This window comes from Agelaius tricolor, unplaced genomic scaffold (assembly GCF_023055355.1).
Source record: "Agelaius tricolor isolate 1412-34295 unplaced genomic scaffold, bAgeTri1.0.p SCAF_9, whole genome shotgun sequence".
In the NCBI taxonomy this organism is placed as follows: domain Eukaryota; kingdom Metazoa; phylum Chordata; class Aves; order Passeriformes; family Icteridae; genus Agelaius; species Agelaius tricolor.
Window position 1 is genome coordinate 7,407,744 of NW_027269269.1, and position 18,701 is coordinate 7,426,444.

General features: G+C 36.5%; 1 protein-coding gene across 8 annotated transcripts in view; it reads right to left on the bottom strand.

Annotated features, from left to right (window-relative positions):
- GRIA4 (glutamate ionotropic receptor AMPA type subunit 4) overlaps positions 1 to 18,701 on the bottom strand; it is a 216,771-nt gene that overhangs the window by 40,337 nt on the left and 157,733 nt on the right. For all 8 annotated transcript variants that reach the window (XR_011680261.1, XM_071434182.1, XM_071434177.1 and 5 more), the window contains 4 exons: positions 15,935 to 16,141; positions 9,186 to 9,556; positions 7,593 to 7,791; positions 2,495 to 2,742 (listed from right to left, as the gene is read on the bottom strand). Coding sequence is in view for 7 of the 8 variants with exons in the window: in XM_071434182.1 (XP_071290283.1) it covers positions 2,495 to 2,742; positions 7,593 to 7,791; positions 9,186 to 9,556; positions 15,935 to 16,141 (1,025 nt within the window). In the remaining variant the exon portion in view is untranslated. The remainder of the gene's footprint in view (positions 1 to 2,494; positions 2,743 to 7,592; positions 7,792 to 9,185; positions 9,557 to 15,934; positions 16,142 to 18,701) is intronic.

Sequence of the window (18,701 nt, forward strand, 5' to 3'; positions counted from 1 at the left end):
AAAAGAAGCATAATCTAAATCTTAAAAAATTCAGAAAATACTGAAACATGCAGATAAAATTTACAGCTGACTCTTTTCTGTTCAAAAACACAGGGGGAGGAAGATTTTCCCCTCTTCTGTAAGTGCTACTCTCCATAGATATACATGAAAGAGGTGGTACAAATGTGAGGTATTGCTTGTTCTTTATTTTTATCCAGAACATTAAGTGTGTTGCTTAATGTTTTTAGTAGGTAAGCAGCACTGATGGTTTGTCACTGGGGCTAGAGAGGGAATGGGGTGCAGCAGGAGAACAAGCAGCTTAGCACATGTGAAAGAAAGGCTCAGGAAAGGCATGGACATGGACAGCCAGTCAAGACAGCTTGAAAGAAGATTTGGTCCAATTTTCAAGTCCGGTAGGATTTCCCCTATTCTGCTTTTTGAAACATGTTTGAAGGTAGGATGTGAAAAATGACATGGTTTTGATCACATCACCCTAATGACAGCTGCTGACCCCCAGTTAGATGAAACTATGGCCTCACTGAACTGTCTGGGAGCTTGGTCTTTAGCTGGGATATAACCAGGACTTCACACTGGATCCTTACAATCGTGGCTGTGCTCTTCCTCTCTGCTCTTATTAGTCTTACTAGGTCCTCTTACTTCTAACTGCTTTATGTCTCATCCCCATTACTCCTAGGTATTTTTGTCTAGCCCAAATAGAAATAAGCCCAAATTTGACACAAATCAACTTCCACTGGCTATCAGTGCTCATTATAACAGGCTGTCTCTTGTTGGTATTGAATACTCTGAAGAAGAAAGGGAAAGGGACTAAAGAACACCATAAAGCACACAAAGCAAAGAGCCCACTGCTAGGACATATATGACAGCAGCCAAAGTACTCCTAAAATGTATGTCCTAGCTTTGACTCAGTAAAGCATGACTGTCAGCAGTGGGATTTCCTTACTACCCTAAACTGCAGTGCTGCCTACCACTCTTAGATTGTCTGAAACACTGAAAATGAGGTATTAATTTATCATAAATATAAAATAAAAACCAAGTACTTTGAAAATATATCCAGATAATAGAGCAGCCTTTCCTATTAGCTTTAACTACTACCTTTAACTACTACCTTTAACTACTCTATGAATTCTGGACATGTTTTTCTAAAGAATGAACATTTTTATTGTCATTTTCCCTCTCTCACCTCCTTAATGTTCTCTTTACTTTACCCAGCAGTGAAGGTGGCCATTTTTAAATCTGATAGGTACTGAATGTTAAGGACCAAAAATTCATATTCAGTCACTGAAATAGCTGTCCTGATTTTCCCCTGCACATACAAATCTTCTTTTGCTGTGGATGCAAATGATTCTAATGATATTCCTTTCACCATCCCTGTATGCAGTTACAGCTACTGATGTTTATGGCATTCTGTGCAGGTTAAACTGATGAGTTATGAGTGAGTCTAGTTATCTGCATGGTGGCAATGATGTCTCCTCTGCAGTCACAGATGTAGACAAATAGGTCCTTAGTTACCTCATCCACAGACATGGTGACACCTGCACTTGCAACTCTTCCCTTACACCTACTTCCTCCCCTTTATTTCACATTGTAAATCCTTCTCATGAACACAAACGTGAAAAATGGGGTGCAGAGCACTCTGTGGAGCATTCCCTTTCCCCCACCCATGTGCACTTTATCACTGTCAGACTCCCTTCAACTCCTAGTTGCTCTTTTGTTTTCAAGAAAATTGGCAAATCTACACTAGAAAATGAAAGTTTTGTTTGGGTTAAACATTAAAGAAACAGAATGGTAAACACCACCAATTTTAACACAAAGCTGACTTTTGTCCCCTGACAATTTAAATGAAATGCAAATGATGTTCTGCCTGTGAATCAAAAACTCTTCTACTTTACTGAATGTATCTGATACCATGAAAAAGAAAATACTGGTGAGTTTGAAGGCAGTACTGAAATGCATAATGCTAGAAACACAAACATTTTTTCTGAATAAGAAGGTGCTTTAGTAAAAAAGTACTTTAATGAAGGACTAATTACCTCCAAGTGATGACATTTGAAAAAAGATGCTACAAGCAGCTTCTTACTCAGAAATTAGTAGCCGAGATCAATAAACAAAACATAAAATGTAGGCATATTATTGATGCAGATACTGATGTAGATAATGTAAGCATAATACTGCTATAAAGGGTTGAATTCTGTGAAAAAAAGCTGATGAAATAGAATAACTGGTGTTAATTCTATTGGCTGAGGCTGACTTCAAGTAGCTAGTGTTCAACCAGTTTGGTTTTTATATGGCCTTGAAACATATGCCAACTATAGCTGCTCAATCCATATTGCAATTAGAAATGGTTACCTTTGTTGATCAAAAAAGAAATGAAATGGAAGAAAATAAAGATAACATACCATGTTCACACACAAAACAAAAAGAGCTATATCAGGGACATCAGGGAAGGTGGAATACTATAACAACACATTTTATATTGTTATACTATTCCACCCACCTTAATGGAGAACCCTTCGGTGTGGCTACGCCATAGCCTTTGGAATCCAGATTTCCTCCCACTTTCATGGTGTCACATGGCTTTCGTTGCTCAATGTATTCATTCATGGTGGACTCCAGCAGGAAGGCAAACTTGCCCTTGGATTTGCGGACACGAGCTACTCCCTCTGCAGTAGTCCTAGTGAACACTGATGGCTCAGCTGATTTCATGTAGGTCCACATCTTTTCATACACTGCTATTTTTGATCTCTGGGGAAAATCAAAAACAAGTTAGAACAAAAGAATGTTGCAACGTTTCAGAATGGCACTGCTCAAATAAAATCAACCATACTTAAGTTTTCAGACATTTGAGGTTGGGAAAATCTTGGAGAAGGGTTTCGTCTGAATTCCATTATTTTAAAAGAGTCAAAAAAGAAAATTATCAATACTATAGTAGCAGATACAATTTTTGAGTTTGGCTACCCTCTAGCAGTCAAAAAAGAAACCTGTAAAGCTGAATTTACTGTTAGATAGAGGAAGTTCACACAGTCAATGTGTTTTAGGGAATGATATATGAAATAGATGTCCACAATAAGCCTGTACTCTTAAAAGAAACAGTAAAATCATCTCCCCATAAATACTCAGCTGAATCTTAAAGCATTTCTCTGACACCTACTTCTACCATCAAAACCACAGTAGCTTAAGAAGGATTTCTGCTTTCATGATTCAGAGTTCAGAACTGACCTGATCTATATTCAGAAATGCTATACAATCTTTAAAGATATGGTTCACAGTAAAAGATGGAAACAGCAAGTTGGAGCATATACTAAAGGAAGTAAAATGCCATAAGCATCTTTCTTAAAGAATTAGGTATGATTCTAGAACTGCAGTATCAGTGGATTCATTTTAAAGACTCTCATCCTGCCAATAACTGAGTAAGAAATGTACTTTCTCAAAGAATGCACACAATTCATGGCTTAGAGTGCATTAGTTGGAAATTTTCCTTTCTGAGAATGCATGGAGTAACTACAGGTAAATACTTAAGCAAAAAATAAAACTTCTTCATAAAAAATTAAAGCAAATCAAAAATTCCACTAAAAGAAAGGAAGGAAATGCTGTCAGGCTGAGAAGTTTCCCATGCTCATTAGATTCACCCAACAACTCCTTTGCTTCCTCCAGCAACAGGAGTACATACATGCAAACCAGCAGTGTGTCAGTTGAACACTACACACTGTTTTTATAATAACAGATGGCACTTGTCTTCCCCTATGTATGCTCCAAAAAGGATTTTTTACCCTAATGCTCAAGTCAGCTTTTATTTGAGTCAAGAGGAGTTTCTAGCTAAGCAAGATTTGGTCTATGAGGCTGCTCCTACACTGTGCTGAGCACTCCAGGAAAATATTCATTATTCAAAAGCCCCAAAACAAAGGGCCTTAGATTGTTTAAACAAATACTAAATCCTATAATCTTAGTATTATATAAATTAAAAATGGCTTTAAGAAGCCTGGAACTGAGCCTTTTCTATATCTGAGAGTAATTTCCCTGAAGCACTTCTTTTTACCAATTACTGAATGACTGTACTATTACTTAGAAAATAATTTGCAAGGAACCTAAATCTATCCTGAAAATAAGTGGCATTTTACTAAAACTGTTCAATAAAAATGCCATATAGCAGAACATCATAAATTATGCTTTCCTTTTTTAGTTTGTCTGTATGCATAATTTTATCATTCTGTCAAATATAATAACATTTGAATCAACAACAGCTGTGTATGTCCATAATCACATCCTGACTTGTCACCCTTTCTTTTCACTATAGTCACAGCTATTTTATATTTACATAATAGTGGCTGGGAGCAGAGTATAAACTAAGCCACCAATTTATTATTTTTGCTTTACACTAATGTAATTACATGGATTTAAATTTACAGAAAGAAAAAAATGGAAGAGTGTAGTAATAAATCAGTCATAATTTCAAGAGTATTTTCTTGCCTTTGTCTGCCTTCACTTCCAAATATTTCTCTCATCTTAACATCCATTACATCTATTTCTTTATAAAGGAACCATATAATAGGTCACTTTCATTTATAACTTTATGCAGCACATAAAACAGCTTGATTAGTAACAGGAAACACTGCTCTACATCAATTGAAAAAGGCTGCATTTAATTATTTTTTTGTTTTAGCATCTAGTCTCCTTTGCCAATGAAAATAGAAAAATATGGAAAGTCTAGCAAGGTATCTGCTCTCTAACATTTTCTTCTCCCAAACTTTCATTTGCTTGCATTCAATTTTTACATGTCAACTCAGAGTGAAAACTGAAGAATGAACTAACAAATATTTTTTATGATCATATGAGAAAACATTGCAGCTTTCCCTGCAGTCAGCCAAGCTGGGATAAGTTTAATTTAGGGCTTTTCTGAGTAGAACTGCTAAAGCTAACTACTTTCCCTCCTGAGCAGTCTGCCTGGAAAATACAACTCTGACTGCATGTAAAACAGAAAACAGGAGTATATAACAGCTAACAGTATCAAAGTTCCTCTTTTTCTTTGTGTTGCCTTTAAAATTATTTTCCCTTTTTTGCTTTCAATCCAGATATAAAACAGGCTGAAGAGGTGTTCAGAGTTTCTGACATTTTGATCAGAAATGACAAAATGATGAGAAAATGTCCTGAAGGCTCATCTTCAGCCAGATAATCACCACTGACAGAAAAGTTACACATGATTCTAATACCAAGAAGTGAATTGCTTCCAAACCCACAAAATGTTCGACTTGGCACACAATCTTCTTGTACTATTGTTTCAGGCTAGGTCTTAATTTATGTATTTTGAAAACAGCTTTTATGTAAATATCGTCTGTCGATATTTTATCTTTCTCCCTGTTTTGTGAAAAATATCTTTAGAAATAGTACATAAAGTATCATTAAGAATCACTATATTGTGAGACTAGAAATAATTTGAAAGCAGGGCCTCAACTGCACCATATTAAAGAAAATGATCAGTTTAAATTCTCATTAGGCTTCACATTTTGCATATGCAATAGTATTTAGTATTTGTAGTTAATTTTAAAGTTTCCCTCTGTATTTTGAAAGAAAAGAAAAAATAAAAAGAGCAACATTGATTTTCCTTCTTTTTTCTCTTAGCCCTTTAAGATTGAAGTGAAAAAAAGGCTGTCACCTTAGACATTTCACTCCATCGTAGTATCTTCTCTTTAAAATGAGAACTTGCATAAAATATTGAAAGAGTTTCTGTGTTTACACAATGATTTAAAAGAAACATGAAATTTTTACGACCAATAGTGTTTCTACATCAAAATATCTGATCTCATTACTTCGATACAATGGCTTGTATATGTATTTTGAAAGTCTTAAGAAAACAATTCCAGTCCTTAATTCTTTACTATTTCTTTGGGAATTAATTTTTGCATACCATAACCTAACAAATTTGCAAGCACTAGATACTCTTGAAAATGCAATAAATTAAAAAATGCAAAGTTACATAAATCTGCCTGACTGTCAGCACTATGTTTTTAAGTATCATCACAGTTTCATTCTAGTAGAAAGAACTATTTGTACCCATATATTGTGGTTACCACCTCAATTTAGGATGGACTGAAACTCGAGTTCCAAGAATAAAATATCTAACTTTCCACGAAAAGAACTAAAAATGTGTTTATGGGTGAAACATAGGTGAATATAAATAATCGGTAGGAGGGACTGTACTCATTAAAAAAATAGTAAGACAGGGGTAGTTAGAAACCTTTTAGTGAACAGTCGAGGTACCAAGCACCATAGCCATTTCAGCTGGATCCTTCTAGAGTTCAAGTAAAGAGGCAGGTACTTAAATGTGTGCTTTATTTCAACATAACACACACATCTCACACAGGATACACAGGGCTGCTTTTCTTTCTCCAGTGTCTACAGAAGAAATCTAGAAAACTGGGTTAAACTGAACTCCTTGAGCAGTTTCATGATGTGAAGGTCCAATCACTGTGTTTGTTAAGTGAAATCTGTATCTTATAAATCATCTTTCTGCAGCTAATAGAATAGATTTACAAGCACTTCTATGGGGATAGTTGTTGCAATAAAAAGGTTATTTCACTTGAGACACTGTCTTTGAATGGATATTGTCTACAGTTTCCAAATGGCACTGAAAATTTTCTTAATGGTTTACTGAGTTCAGTTTGGCCAAATTAAAAGCAGTGAAGTTGCGTGTGAGTACTTAACAAAATTCCTTTCAATTAGGCAATTAGAAGAAATTTTCATTCCATCTTCCCGACCTCTAAAAATCCCTTAATCTTCATATTTCAGCTAAATAATGACCTAATTAGCTGTGCAATTTTCAAGGAATGGTTACTGGCTCACAGCATTTATTCAGAGCTGTGTTTAAACACTGAACTCACTTCGGTCAGCTGAGCTTAACTTTCATCTGCTGGAGTCATGAAATAAAGCAGGAAGGACTGTTTATTATGTGCTGCCTGTGATGTGTCCAAGCTCCCTGCTTTCCAGCTGGCAAATGATGAGGATTACATACCAACCACACTAATGCAGGAAAGCAAATGACAATGAAGTAATCAATAGAGACAGCACAGGCTTATGAATGGCTATTTATGCTGTTTCCTAATGCTCCAACCACATCCCCTCGAGTTAAATTTTCTCTTTATTATCCATCTGAAAGTCAGCAAATTAAAAAATGCATTTCCTGCCTACCACCCAAGACCCTAAAGCAAAATGCACACAGCCAAATCCATAAGCAGAAACAAAACCTGCAAGACTCCACTTTACCATCATAGGCTTTCAATGCTGCACATCAGTACTGTAGCTTCACATGAATCGATAGTGCAATGCTGCTTTAATTATCACTTGCTTCAGTATCCCCCCGGGCATCTCTTTTGCATCTCTTTTTTTTTTTTTTTTTTTTGACAGGATCAATAAGCTTTCCACAGATTAAAAAACTGAAAACTCCAACAGATGGTCTTGTGGGGGTAAAAATGTAGCTAAAGCATTTCAGGAGTTACAAAACCATACTGCATATAATTGCAAAGTCACATTATTTCACATTTCCAAGCATCTTAAAAGAGTGGTTGGTAGGGATAGCTGCTCTAATGGACGTGCCAACTTACTCTGAAGAACTCTTTGGTTGACCCTGAATCCAGTGTCCCGTAAGCAATTTCGGTTTGTTTGGCAAGGTCTTCTGCACTCTCTATGGGGGAGACCATTCTCTCAACAGTCAAGAAAGCAGCGAGGTTAGCAGTGTAGGATGAAATAATGATGAGCGTGAAGAACCACCAGACACCTCCGACAATGCGACCTGAGAGGGATCTAAACATGAATAAGATAATGCACATTTTCCTGTCTCTTGAGCCATGACAAGTGAGAGAGAGAGAGAGAGTGAAGGCACCATTATTGCTGAACATTTGTCATTAAGCAACAATCAATGGGAGGAAGATCATTTGCATTTTAAATATTAATAGATGCTTCTACTCTAGAAACTTAATGTCTACAGTGTAGTCCACTGTACCAATGTGTATCACACATACACAGAAGCTTAAATCCTTTTGGACAGTAATCTCAGTGTTCCTATTATTTCAGGACATGCCTAAAAATAGAAAAAAAGTGTCAAAAGATACTGGGTAGGTAATCTCTTTTTGGAGACAAAAGTAAAGCATGGTAGCTGAAAATCAGTAGCTTTCTCAGTTTCCTCTTTAAAAAAAAAATGCAAAAGGCTTTGCATATGGATTATGTCGGTTTTAGGATTAACATATTCCTGTCACCCAAACTTCACAAAAATTCCACAAGCTACTGCAATCATTCATTGAATATTCACATTTTTCTTCTTTAGGAAGCAAGAATTTTTTGATAGAAGAGACATTTCTGTTAAATAAAAAATTGTATTTTCCTTTTCAATACCTGCTATTTGATGAGAAGGTTGTTGAGGAGCAAGGCACATCCACTCTTAATCAGTACCAGTTTTATTGCTAACTTCAATAATAGAAGGATTAGGCCAATGCTGAACACTCAAAATTTCACTGCAAATGGCTAAAATGAAGCCTTTAAGTTTGAAAGATTGGGTCATAATATTTAATTAAAAAGCTTTAGTTACTGCCCACTAAAGTTCCAGAACTTCATAAAATGTTGAGAAATTCAGGACTGCATGTATTAGACTAATAATTTACTAGATTATCATATATTATAGGACTAATCATGTATTATAGAACTAGTAGATCTGAGGCATGTCCTCTGTTGCTCTGAAAGCAACACAGAGTGGCTTCTCAGAAATAGTCAAATATTGTTTCTCACAGACAGGATATTTGTGAAGCAGCACTGTAGAACTTGAAACAGAAGTGGGACATTCCTTGATGCAAGGCAGATATTCAGCACAACTGTGTGCATTTCATGGTTGCAATGGAACTAATCTAGCAAGAACACAGTTCTTCAGAAGTCAACCCAGTGGAATTTCCCCTGTGTGAACCTGCTGTTTCTGACAGCTGTTTGGGGTTTATGCACATTGACATAGGAAAAATAATAGTAATGACTGAAATTTCAACTAGATTATCTGTTGCTCTTATCATGGCTATAAAAAAATAAAAAGAAAAAAAATAAAAAGAAAAGGTTGAAGAATGGACTTCAAAACACTGCCAGGAAAATTAATGAAAGAAGGTTTTATGCATCAGTGTTGAAGACAAAACGCGAATTTAAAAAGATTTGACACAAACCTTGGGGAAATATCACATCCTTGTTGCATAAAGGCACCCAGGGAAAACCAGAGGCTGTTGAATATGCCAAACTCATTGGGAGGCTGGTCACTGGGTCCTTCTTTCCCATCCTCTGGTTCTTCTGTGTGCCACTCATATGGACTAAACCTGCTAACTAGGAACAGGACCACACTGACACCAATGTAGGCAAAGACTATGCACATCCAGATCTCATACGCCAAAGGGTCCAAGAAGGAAAACACTCCTGGTTTAGATTTCTGGGGCTTTTTGATCATAATGGATATCCCCAAACTCATAAAAGGCTTAGAAAAATCAATGACCTCTTCTCGTACCAAAGTGATGGTCAGAGGCGCAACAGCAATCTCTGCTTTCTATAAAGAAAAAAGAAATATAGATGTATAGATTAATTGATGTGTGCTTATACACTTGGTAAGCAGCTAATTCCAAAGGTATGTTATTAACATCAGCAGGACACCATGGCTTAAATGCTCTTTGTAGCATTTTTCTCTTTCTTTCTATCACACTCTGCATTTACTCAATATGATTTCAGTAAAACATACACATTGCAGGTTTTTATTTTACAGAATTATACAAATACTTAATTTTTCTGGTAAGGAGTAGACTCTTAAATCTTATAGAGGTGAGCAGCAGTATAGGAAGATAATTTTAGGCATTAATTTAGATTTAAATAAAGGAATTCAAGAAAGAATGAAAACTGAGAATTACCTTATTGTCACTGAATGTATAGAGATTTTTAATTGTTATATTTTGGTAAGACATAATAATATTTTGAGGTAAAGCAGTTCATAGACTCTAGAAAGCTCCAAATGGCATGAGGCTGCAAAAGTGATTGACTGTTGCTGTTATTGCACCAAACTGCACAGAGCTGTCTCAAGGGACATATAGCCTAATAAGATCGAATTAGGTTTTAAACAGCAAAAAATGGCAAGTATACAGGAAATAGCTGTGCAAAATCATGACCTAAAAGGAAAATGTGCGCTGAATCCATTCCCACTAGTGTCAGGAATATTTTTAAAATGTATTTCTAACATGTTTTTTGGATGATGATGCCAATCTTGAATGAATCATTATTGATGGAGGTGATTATGGCTGCTAACAATGATGTCTGTATGCACCATAAAATATTGGAACTAAACTAATGCATTGCTCTTCTCTTTAGGGATGCTACACTTCTCTTTAGGGATGCTTACACATTAAGGTTTGTTCCTTGCCTAGCCTTGCTTTTTACACTAAAGCTGTCACTGCAGCAGTGCTTCAGATGGGAATTGTGTGGGGACCTGGGTCAAAGGATGCACCTTGAGAGGGGAACAGATGCAAGAGCTGCTGAAACCTGTGTCCTGTTCATCACCGTGGTGCTGTGTCTAGGTACAGCCACAGAGCAGAGCCTGTGCTCTGTGACCAGTGTGGACTTCTATACAGCTTATGGGCTCAGGAGAGTAACTGTATTTTGTGAACACTTTGTGGTTTCAATGAGGTTAAAACATGCTGAAAAATAAGGATGTGCTCAAATAGTTTAATCCAGTGTTATGTAAATAGCTCGTGTGCCAAAGAAAATATTGAAAAGGAGCTTATTTGTCATGTTACAACTTTGGAACAGGTAAAAGCATTTAAATTAATTTGTGGTTTTTATTTTATGTGCTAATTCATATCAAGCCATAGATGTTTTATTGAATTTAATTTTCAACCAATATTGGGTGGTTAAAAATTAAACCGATTTTGACAGCTTTGCAATTGTAAATAATTCAAAAGAATTGACTCATTCAATGGCCCAAAAATGCACATTTGTATTAAGATGGCTGTATATTAATCATCAGATTATATCTGTCATTCTGAAATAGCTGTGATGTAAACACTTCTCAAAATTTTATATAAAGATATTACATTTTAAGCAATGCATCTGAAATCATAATTTTGCAAAGGTATCAGAAATTATCTCTGGTGCTAATGTCTCAGGTAAACATCATGATAACACTGCTAATTCTCTGAATTTTAATTTACATTTTGTTAGACAAGGCATCTTTTAAAAAATTGGCTTCTTAATCCCTTGTGATTATCTAAATCAGGCTGAAACAGATGTTTTATGAAAACAGCTATTCTATGAGAAGGGTAACATGTCTAAAATATAAAAATATGGATATCAATATAAATATTTTAACTAGCCTGAAAATTAGAAAGTAAACTTAGTTTCTGTAGTCTAAAGACAGTAGGATTGTTTCAGCTACTGGCTTTTCTGCATATTTTTTTTCATCTTACTCATAAGTAGCTTTTCTCCAGAAGAATTGTTTCCTTCTTTAGAGTCAACAGCTTTTGTATTTCTAAATTTTAATTATTGAGAATGCCTAATCTGGAGTCCTTTGATTAAGCAAAAGACTCATGGCAACTGTGATCTCTTCCTGACAATCCTCTCTGTGTTTGTCATATAGTGGTATCTTCATTAACACAGTGTAAATGACAGACCTAGTCACTGGTCTTCAAAGGTGTTGGCTAACGGGTTTTTTTGTGTCTGCAGATTTCTACTGGGGTTAAAAAAGGGTTTTTTCTACTTTTTTTTTTTTTTTGTGTCTGCAGGTTTCTACTGGGGTTAAAACACAGATGCCTGGGGGTTGTTAGTTTTCACAGTGTGAGCTGGAAAAGTGACTTCCCCAAGTTAGTGTGAATTGAGGAGGTTTTGAATACCTACTTATTACATTGCATATTATATGAGAAATACTGGAGAGGATTTATCGTATGAAATTTAAATGCTCAAATAGGGTATGCAGGACTTGAACATGATCAGAACTGCTGCCTAGAGTACTTGAAGGAGTTAAAGAGGAGAAATAGGAACTTAACCCATTTTTTTTACAATAGTGATCTAGTATCAGATAATTCATAACTTAGATAAATCAATTTTATGCCAAGAAATCTAAAAGGAAAATATATAGCTAGGTCATAATTAAATGCCAAAAAATTGGAGAAACTACAGCCCCCCAGACTGATCATATTATTATTTTTGTATGACTATTGTGTGCCATGTAAAGCCTACATAAACTCTTCATTGCAAAAGCTAAATAATGAAAATAGCTGTGCATGATAATTATGGGCTTTGCCCAGTTAACATACACCATATAATTATGGATTTAAATGATTAACAATATAACTATGGTGCAAAAACAATTAATGGTTTTGTTGCCATTGAAATCTGTTTTGACAAAGACTAATGATACTTCACAGTTAAATAACTGCTCTGTAACAGCATTTCAATCAAGGCTCCACCATTACCAAGTACAGATGCATTCTGGATCCTTCCAATATTATAGAAAGAGACAAGATTGATTCTGATGGAGAGAGACATTTTCTTTTCCAGAATATGTAATTATTATAATGTTGTGAATAAAATTTATGCTTGGTACAAGTATTGTTAAGGTAGTAACGCTATCTGAGAAAAAATCATGCAAAACCAGATTTTAATCTCAGAAGCTCATGGCTTCTGAGATTTCAAACAGAAATGAGTTGTGACCTTTTGTGTTAAGCAGTGAAAGAAAAGCATTCTGTGTCAGGAGAATGAATATTTAAGTGGAGCTGACTGCTAGTGAATTTGGAAACACCTGTTACATGTGCTTAATGGCATTTCATCCCCAGCCAGCATTTCTTCTGTGAGCTAGATATCAAGGCAAATAGAATCCCCATGGACCACTGCATGCATGTGGATTCATCGGGGACAAATGACCAAAATTTCCTCTTAGTTTTTAATAATGTGCTAAAATCAAAACAGGAAAAGAAGCAACCATCCCCACCGTGACATTCTGTACCATCTTAGCAAAACTGTACCCCACAGCATTTTATATGATGTTTCCTCTGGGACATGATGGAAAAATCAGCCATGGGGTTCAGGAAATGACTACCCTGCTCTGCACAGCACCTGAGTGTCCAGGTACCAGAACAACCTCTGGTGCATACAGGTCTTAAAGGAACATGGGATAAAATTTTCACATGTCCATTCTCAGTAGTAAGGATAGGGCCAAGGGGCTGTGGGGTATGATGGTAAGAGCAAGAGAGCAGAGGAATCTTTTGTGTTGTACAGAAAGAGTCCAATCTCACTGGCCAGAGTAAAACTGTCTGTTAATCCATTAACATGGTTGGGAATTAAAAGCTGTAAAATGTTTCCCAAACAGATCATCTCGTCAACTTGCTAATTCAGTTGCAAATTCCCTCCCAGTCCTGGCTGCAAATAAAAAGCCTTGCTTGAAATACAGCCAACTACTCAGACTATTTGTGTTTATGATTAGGGGATCTATCAGAGAAGATGAACGTACTCTTCTTCTAGCAGAGCTTTGCAGCAAAGTCTCTGCCTGACTGATTTTTCTGTTTTCTCCTAGGCCTGGGGACCTGATGCTCTGTAAATTGTCTGGCAAGGACTCAAGGAATTTGCAGGGAGGAGGCTCTTGATGGATTCCCTGTGGAAATCCTTAGCAGAAAATTTTGTAAGTAGCAGAAAGAACAATTTCCTTTAAAGCTACACCTGTAGAAGTACATTAAGCATGCCTGGTGTAGCGCTTGGCCTTAAGGCCCAGCGGCCCTGGACAGGCCGCGTCGCTGCCATCAACGTCACCCCACCTCATAACCTCAACCATGGCCTTGTTCGAGCTGCTTGTAGGGAAAGGTGTCTGCTCTATCCCAGGGTCCAGCTGGGCTCAGGAATTGTTTTGGACAGTAATTATGGGCCCAAAATGTACTGGAGACCATTCTTGAAATTTAGCAGATTAATCAGGTGAATTCTGAAGCACAGCGACATTCCCTGGTGCCACTGATACACCAGGATTGATACAGCCTCAGGGAGCCTTATGACAGTGGAGCAAATGTCCTGGGCAGCAGCTGACTTCAGTAAAAAAGCAGCTCCAAGAGCTTTGCTGCAGCTCATTCCCAGGGCCTAGTCCCAGAATTGCAAAGACTGCAGACATCCTAAACAGATAGCTAGAAAAAGCCTCCTCCCCACTATTTTCCATTACAAAAAATGAAGTGTTGGTCTTGTATTCTGGGCTGGCCTTCTTCATGTGGGTAATTTGCAACAGGTTCCTCATGCCTGTGAACTTGACTGCTTTCAGCTCTGTTAAAAGCTGTAGGTATTGGCACATCCTTGTGAGCTTCCTTACAACACTTTTTATTTCAGTCTAGTTCTAGGGCAATTTAGGATTGATGAGGTATTTTTTTTAAAGATAAAACAAGGAAAAGAATACCCCATACAAACAGAAAATGAAAGTGTGATATCAAGTTTCCTCTATAATTTTCAACTAGATGATAGGCCACTGAAACAGTACTTATGAACAAAAGAGATTTCTCATAAATAGTAACATTTCTTGGATAATGGAAAAAAACATTCTAGTATGAAACAGTGCTTGGCCATTGATGTCCATGGGTTTGCTCTTGCAATTAAAAGCAAGAAAAGGAATAACCTCCATACTTGATAAAATAATTCTGAAAAATCTTTATCTTTTACTATCTTAAGAATTGAGCTACTTTCAAGACACTGAAGTAGATATACATGCTTGATGACATTCAGTGTTTCTATTCTTTAAAGAGAAAATTGAAGTTGGCTCCTTCACGAACTTCAAAGAACGTGGAGAATTTTGGGAACCTGATATAACCTTTCCATTCCAATGGGGAAGGGAGATCACTGAAATTCTGGGGCAACATTTCCAACACTCCTACAGCACAGAGACTGTTTCATTCTGCAGAGTCCCTTGAACTGATGCTAATGGAGAATTTATCAGCTATGCTAAACTAGCAGCAGGGAACTGATATGGAGCTGCTACAAAAGCCACGAGGCCTTTGCAATGTATGGCCTGAACTGCCAATGGAATTGTGAAAATGGGGATGGATCAACTGGTATGCAGGAATTTTTTATGAGGAGGTTGAGGCATGTTATGAATTCATGGAAATATTGACATCTGAGTAGTTTGAGGATTTTTTTTATTATTCCAACACTGAAATTAAAAATTTCTCTAAGAATTCTGAACTGTTCTCAGTGCAGATACTAGCAACTGTAGTCATCAGCAAGCTCAGCTCTGAGTTTTGCTACTTTTGGTAACACCAGATACTGAAAATATTTATTTAGGTCTGTTGGAGATATTTTATTTTAAATATTGGAACTTTATGTGTCAACAGAATTGCTAACTATTATGGTATTCTGAAGAATCCTTCTCCAGAGCACTCTATACCATAATGTTCTCAGTTGTTAAACTTACCAGGTTTGATCTTAAATTTTATAATTGATGGTCATCTTAAAAGTCTGTCTTCATTTTGAATTGCCTAATTATGTACTTGTCTGTAGTGGTATATTACCTATGTTTAATATATATGATGGTGGATTTTTCATTTCTCAAACTAGACCAAGAATCCTATCTTTTTAAAAAGATCTGTCCACAATTCCATGAAAATGAATTAATGAGTGATAGTCTTCCCAACCAAGTTTTAAAGTGTGTCAAGAATAGATGGTCTCTAACATTAATGAATTTTTAAGGGATATACAAACTATGGATGTTCTAATGTTTCAAGGAACTAATTGAATAAATTGTAGAACTTGCATGAAACTATTAAATTTTATCTTGAAAATAAGTGAAAACTCACAGACCTGAAACAAGATTATGTTTCTTTTCTGTGACCCCAAGATTAAATAAAATGCACATATACTTCCTATTTTATGACTTATACTATGATAAATTAAATCCTGCTTCAAAAATTGGTATGCTTACCCCATAAACAAGTTCTCCCACCATCCCATTCCAGATTTTTGTCTCTGGATCCCTTGCTCCATATTTTCCATCAGGAACAATGGCAATTTTGTACTTGATACCAATATGTTTTGCAATTTCTGATGCCAGATCTACACAGTATCCTTCAAACTTGTCATTCCCTTCAAACGTATCATGGTTTTTCTTGAACATAACATATGGGGCTTCCTATAATGAAAGAAGTAGAACTGTAAAGGAGAAGTGAACCGAATATAGTCTGAAAAAAACCAAACATGTCATGAGCTGACTGAACAACACACAATTTATAAAAAGTTCATGGACAGTATTAGCAGGTTTAAATTAAAATGTATGAACAGAAATCCTTCTGGCAAGATAATACTTTTCACACTGATTTGGATTATACATTTCACAAGAATTATCAACCTTACTTTGTTTTAAATGACAGACCTTAGTGCAGTACATGCTAAATTTAAAGTATGAATAGAGGTTGGGCCTATACAGTGGAAAGGGCTGTGAGATCATGAAGGTACAATGTAGACTTCTGACTTCAGTGAGTAAGCATATCCTCTAACATAGTGGGGTTACTGCCTATGTAATTTCAGATGCAGAGCCTGAGTGGCTTCATTTCTTGAGGTTTAGAATGTATAGTTCCTAAGAGGCTACATACATTTTAGTGAGAACACAGAAATACATTCCCAAAGAAATATGCATCCTTCCTTTAAAATAAACAGTGCAGATTCTGCAAGGTTTTTTAGGATGAACTTCAGTGATATGCATGGACAAGAATGGTATTAAGTTGACAGTGACTTTACATGTTGTATGAAAAAGAAGTACCAAATATTTTGGGACAGTGAGTGCCATTGAAAACAAGTAAAACCTGTCTTGAAGAGTGGATCTTGCATTCCCTGTATAAACCATACTATCAAAATAGTGAACATTATGCAACTGGGATATCAAGGTGATTTTCTTTTTAGCTCTATGTGAATTCAGATTTTAGAAATTATGAAGTAAAACTATACTTTCTGATGGTATTTTAGATTACTTCACATAATTAATATTCAGAGCCAGTTCCAGATGAAATATTTGTCTAATATAAGAGGTAATTTAGGTCACCCTTTGTTTGAATTTACATCACAAAATACTGGCAACTTAAGTTTTCTCTCTGCTATCCCTAGAAAATGTTGGTCTTTCAACACTAACCTTGGTAGTATTCTGCCCCATTCCCATCTTTCCTACAGATATAATTAGCACAAGAATAAAAATAAATTTAAATATGTAGTGCAGCAATGCCTGCTCCTCTGAGACTACAAGAACATCATCTGTAAGCAACAACAATTTTGTAACCTCTATTAGGTGTCTAACAAGGGAGGATAGGTGGTATTATGTGAGTGCAGGGCAATGAGTGCCTTTGCCTGTATAGAGTTTGCATCTTCAAAGGAAAACTGCTGACTATTACCAGCAGCCTGCACTTTTCTTGTATTTCTATCCCTACTTAAATCACCTTGATCTCAACCACTGGTCTTCTAGAGGGAGAGAGGGAGAAAAGCATGGAGATCTTGACCTCTGCAGAAGTTCTTGATTTTTGGAAGTATTTTGGCCATGTGTATAAAATGTTCTTCCCTTCACAAAGATTTTTTGTTCACATGAGAGGAAGAGCCAAAATCTGTGCCTTTCCACATGTTATTGCCACAAAAAAGTTTAAAATAAACAGAGGTGAAAAAGACTGTCCTGTCTGTGATTTATCCAACTGCTTGCTAGAAGGGCAACAAAGTCTGTCCACTGTCCTGCATTTGTGAACTCTCCTTACAAGCTTCAGCTACATTGCTTGCTGTACCTCAAAAGCAATTTTGCTTTCCAAAGGCCAGAGTCAGTGGTTTCCAGCTCTTCTGATTCAGTCATAAATCCCCAGCCAAAGGCATGCAACTACAGTCACACCAGGAGATAATTCTGGCAATGACTCAAAGACAGGCACAGTGTATGCCAGATCAGCTTACTCTTTCCTCCAAAACCCAGACAGTGTGCTTCTGCCTGCACCTCACCACTGGCAGGGCTGCTGCAAAAAAGCATTCTAACTGTTTTTGCACAGCAAAGCCAAGTGACAGATGCCTCAAGTTTTCTGTTAAAGGTTAAGTGCACTTCAGCCCTGCTAGCCAGGAGTTCTGTGAGGGAACACTGAGAAGGGAAGTGGAATGGCCCAGTACTGTCCTTGGTAGGTACACAGAGAGGTCATGCCATGCAGTCGAGTGACCACTAAGATCTGACAGGGATCTGTTGGGTACCTGGAGGAGAAGAGAACCATTGGTTCTCTTCCTCATCCACCTCCCTTTCTTACACTGATCTCACAGATTTAGAGCAAAATAGAGCAGAGAGCGTTTTTCATAATGCAATTAGCTTATAGAGTAAGGTAGCATGCCTTGCTGTGACTGCTTTCAAAGAAGCAGCAACTGAGTATGGATCTGTCAGTGTGGAATGGCACAATTAAAGATAACAGCAACACCTACTATCATTAGCTTACTATGTTGATCTTTCCCTCCTAACCTATTTTATTCTTTAATTCTTGTGCCTACTTTACCTGCCAATAATCAGATATCTATTTTCAAGATAGAATTTAATGGGGGAATACGGGTGGGACTGCATGTGAGTATCTGATAAAGATTGTTTAAAAAAAAAAAAGAAATCAAATAGTAGCCCTTGTTTTAAATCCTGTCCATTTCAGATTTTGAGGATGTCTCAGACTGATGAGGTGTTCAGTTGTTATAATAAAAAG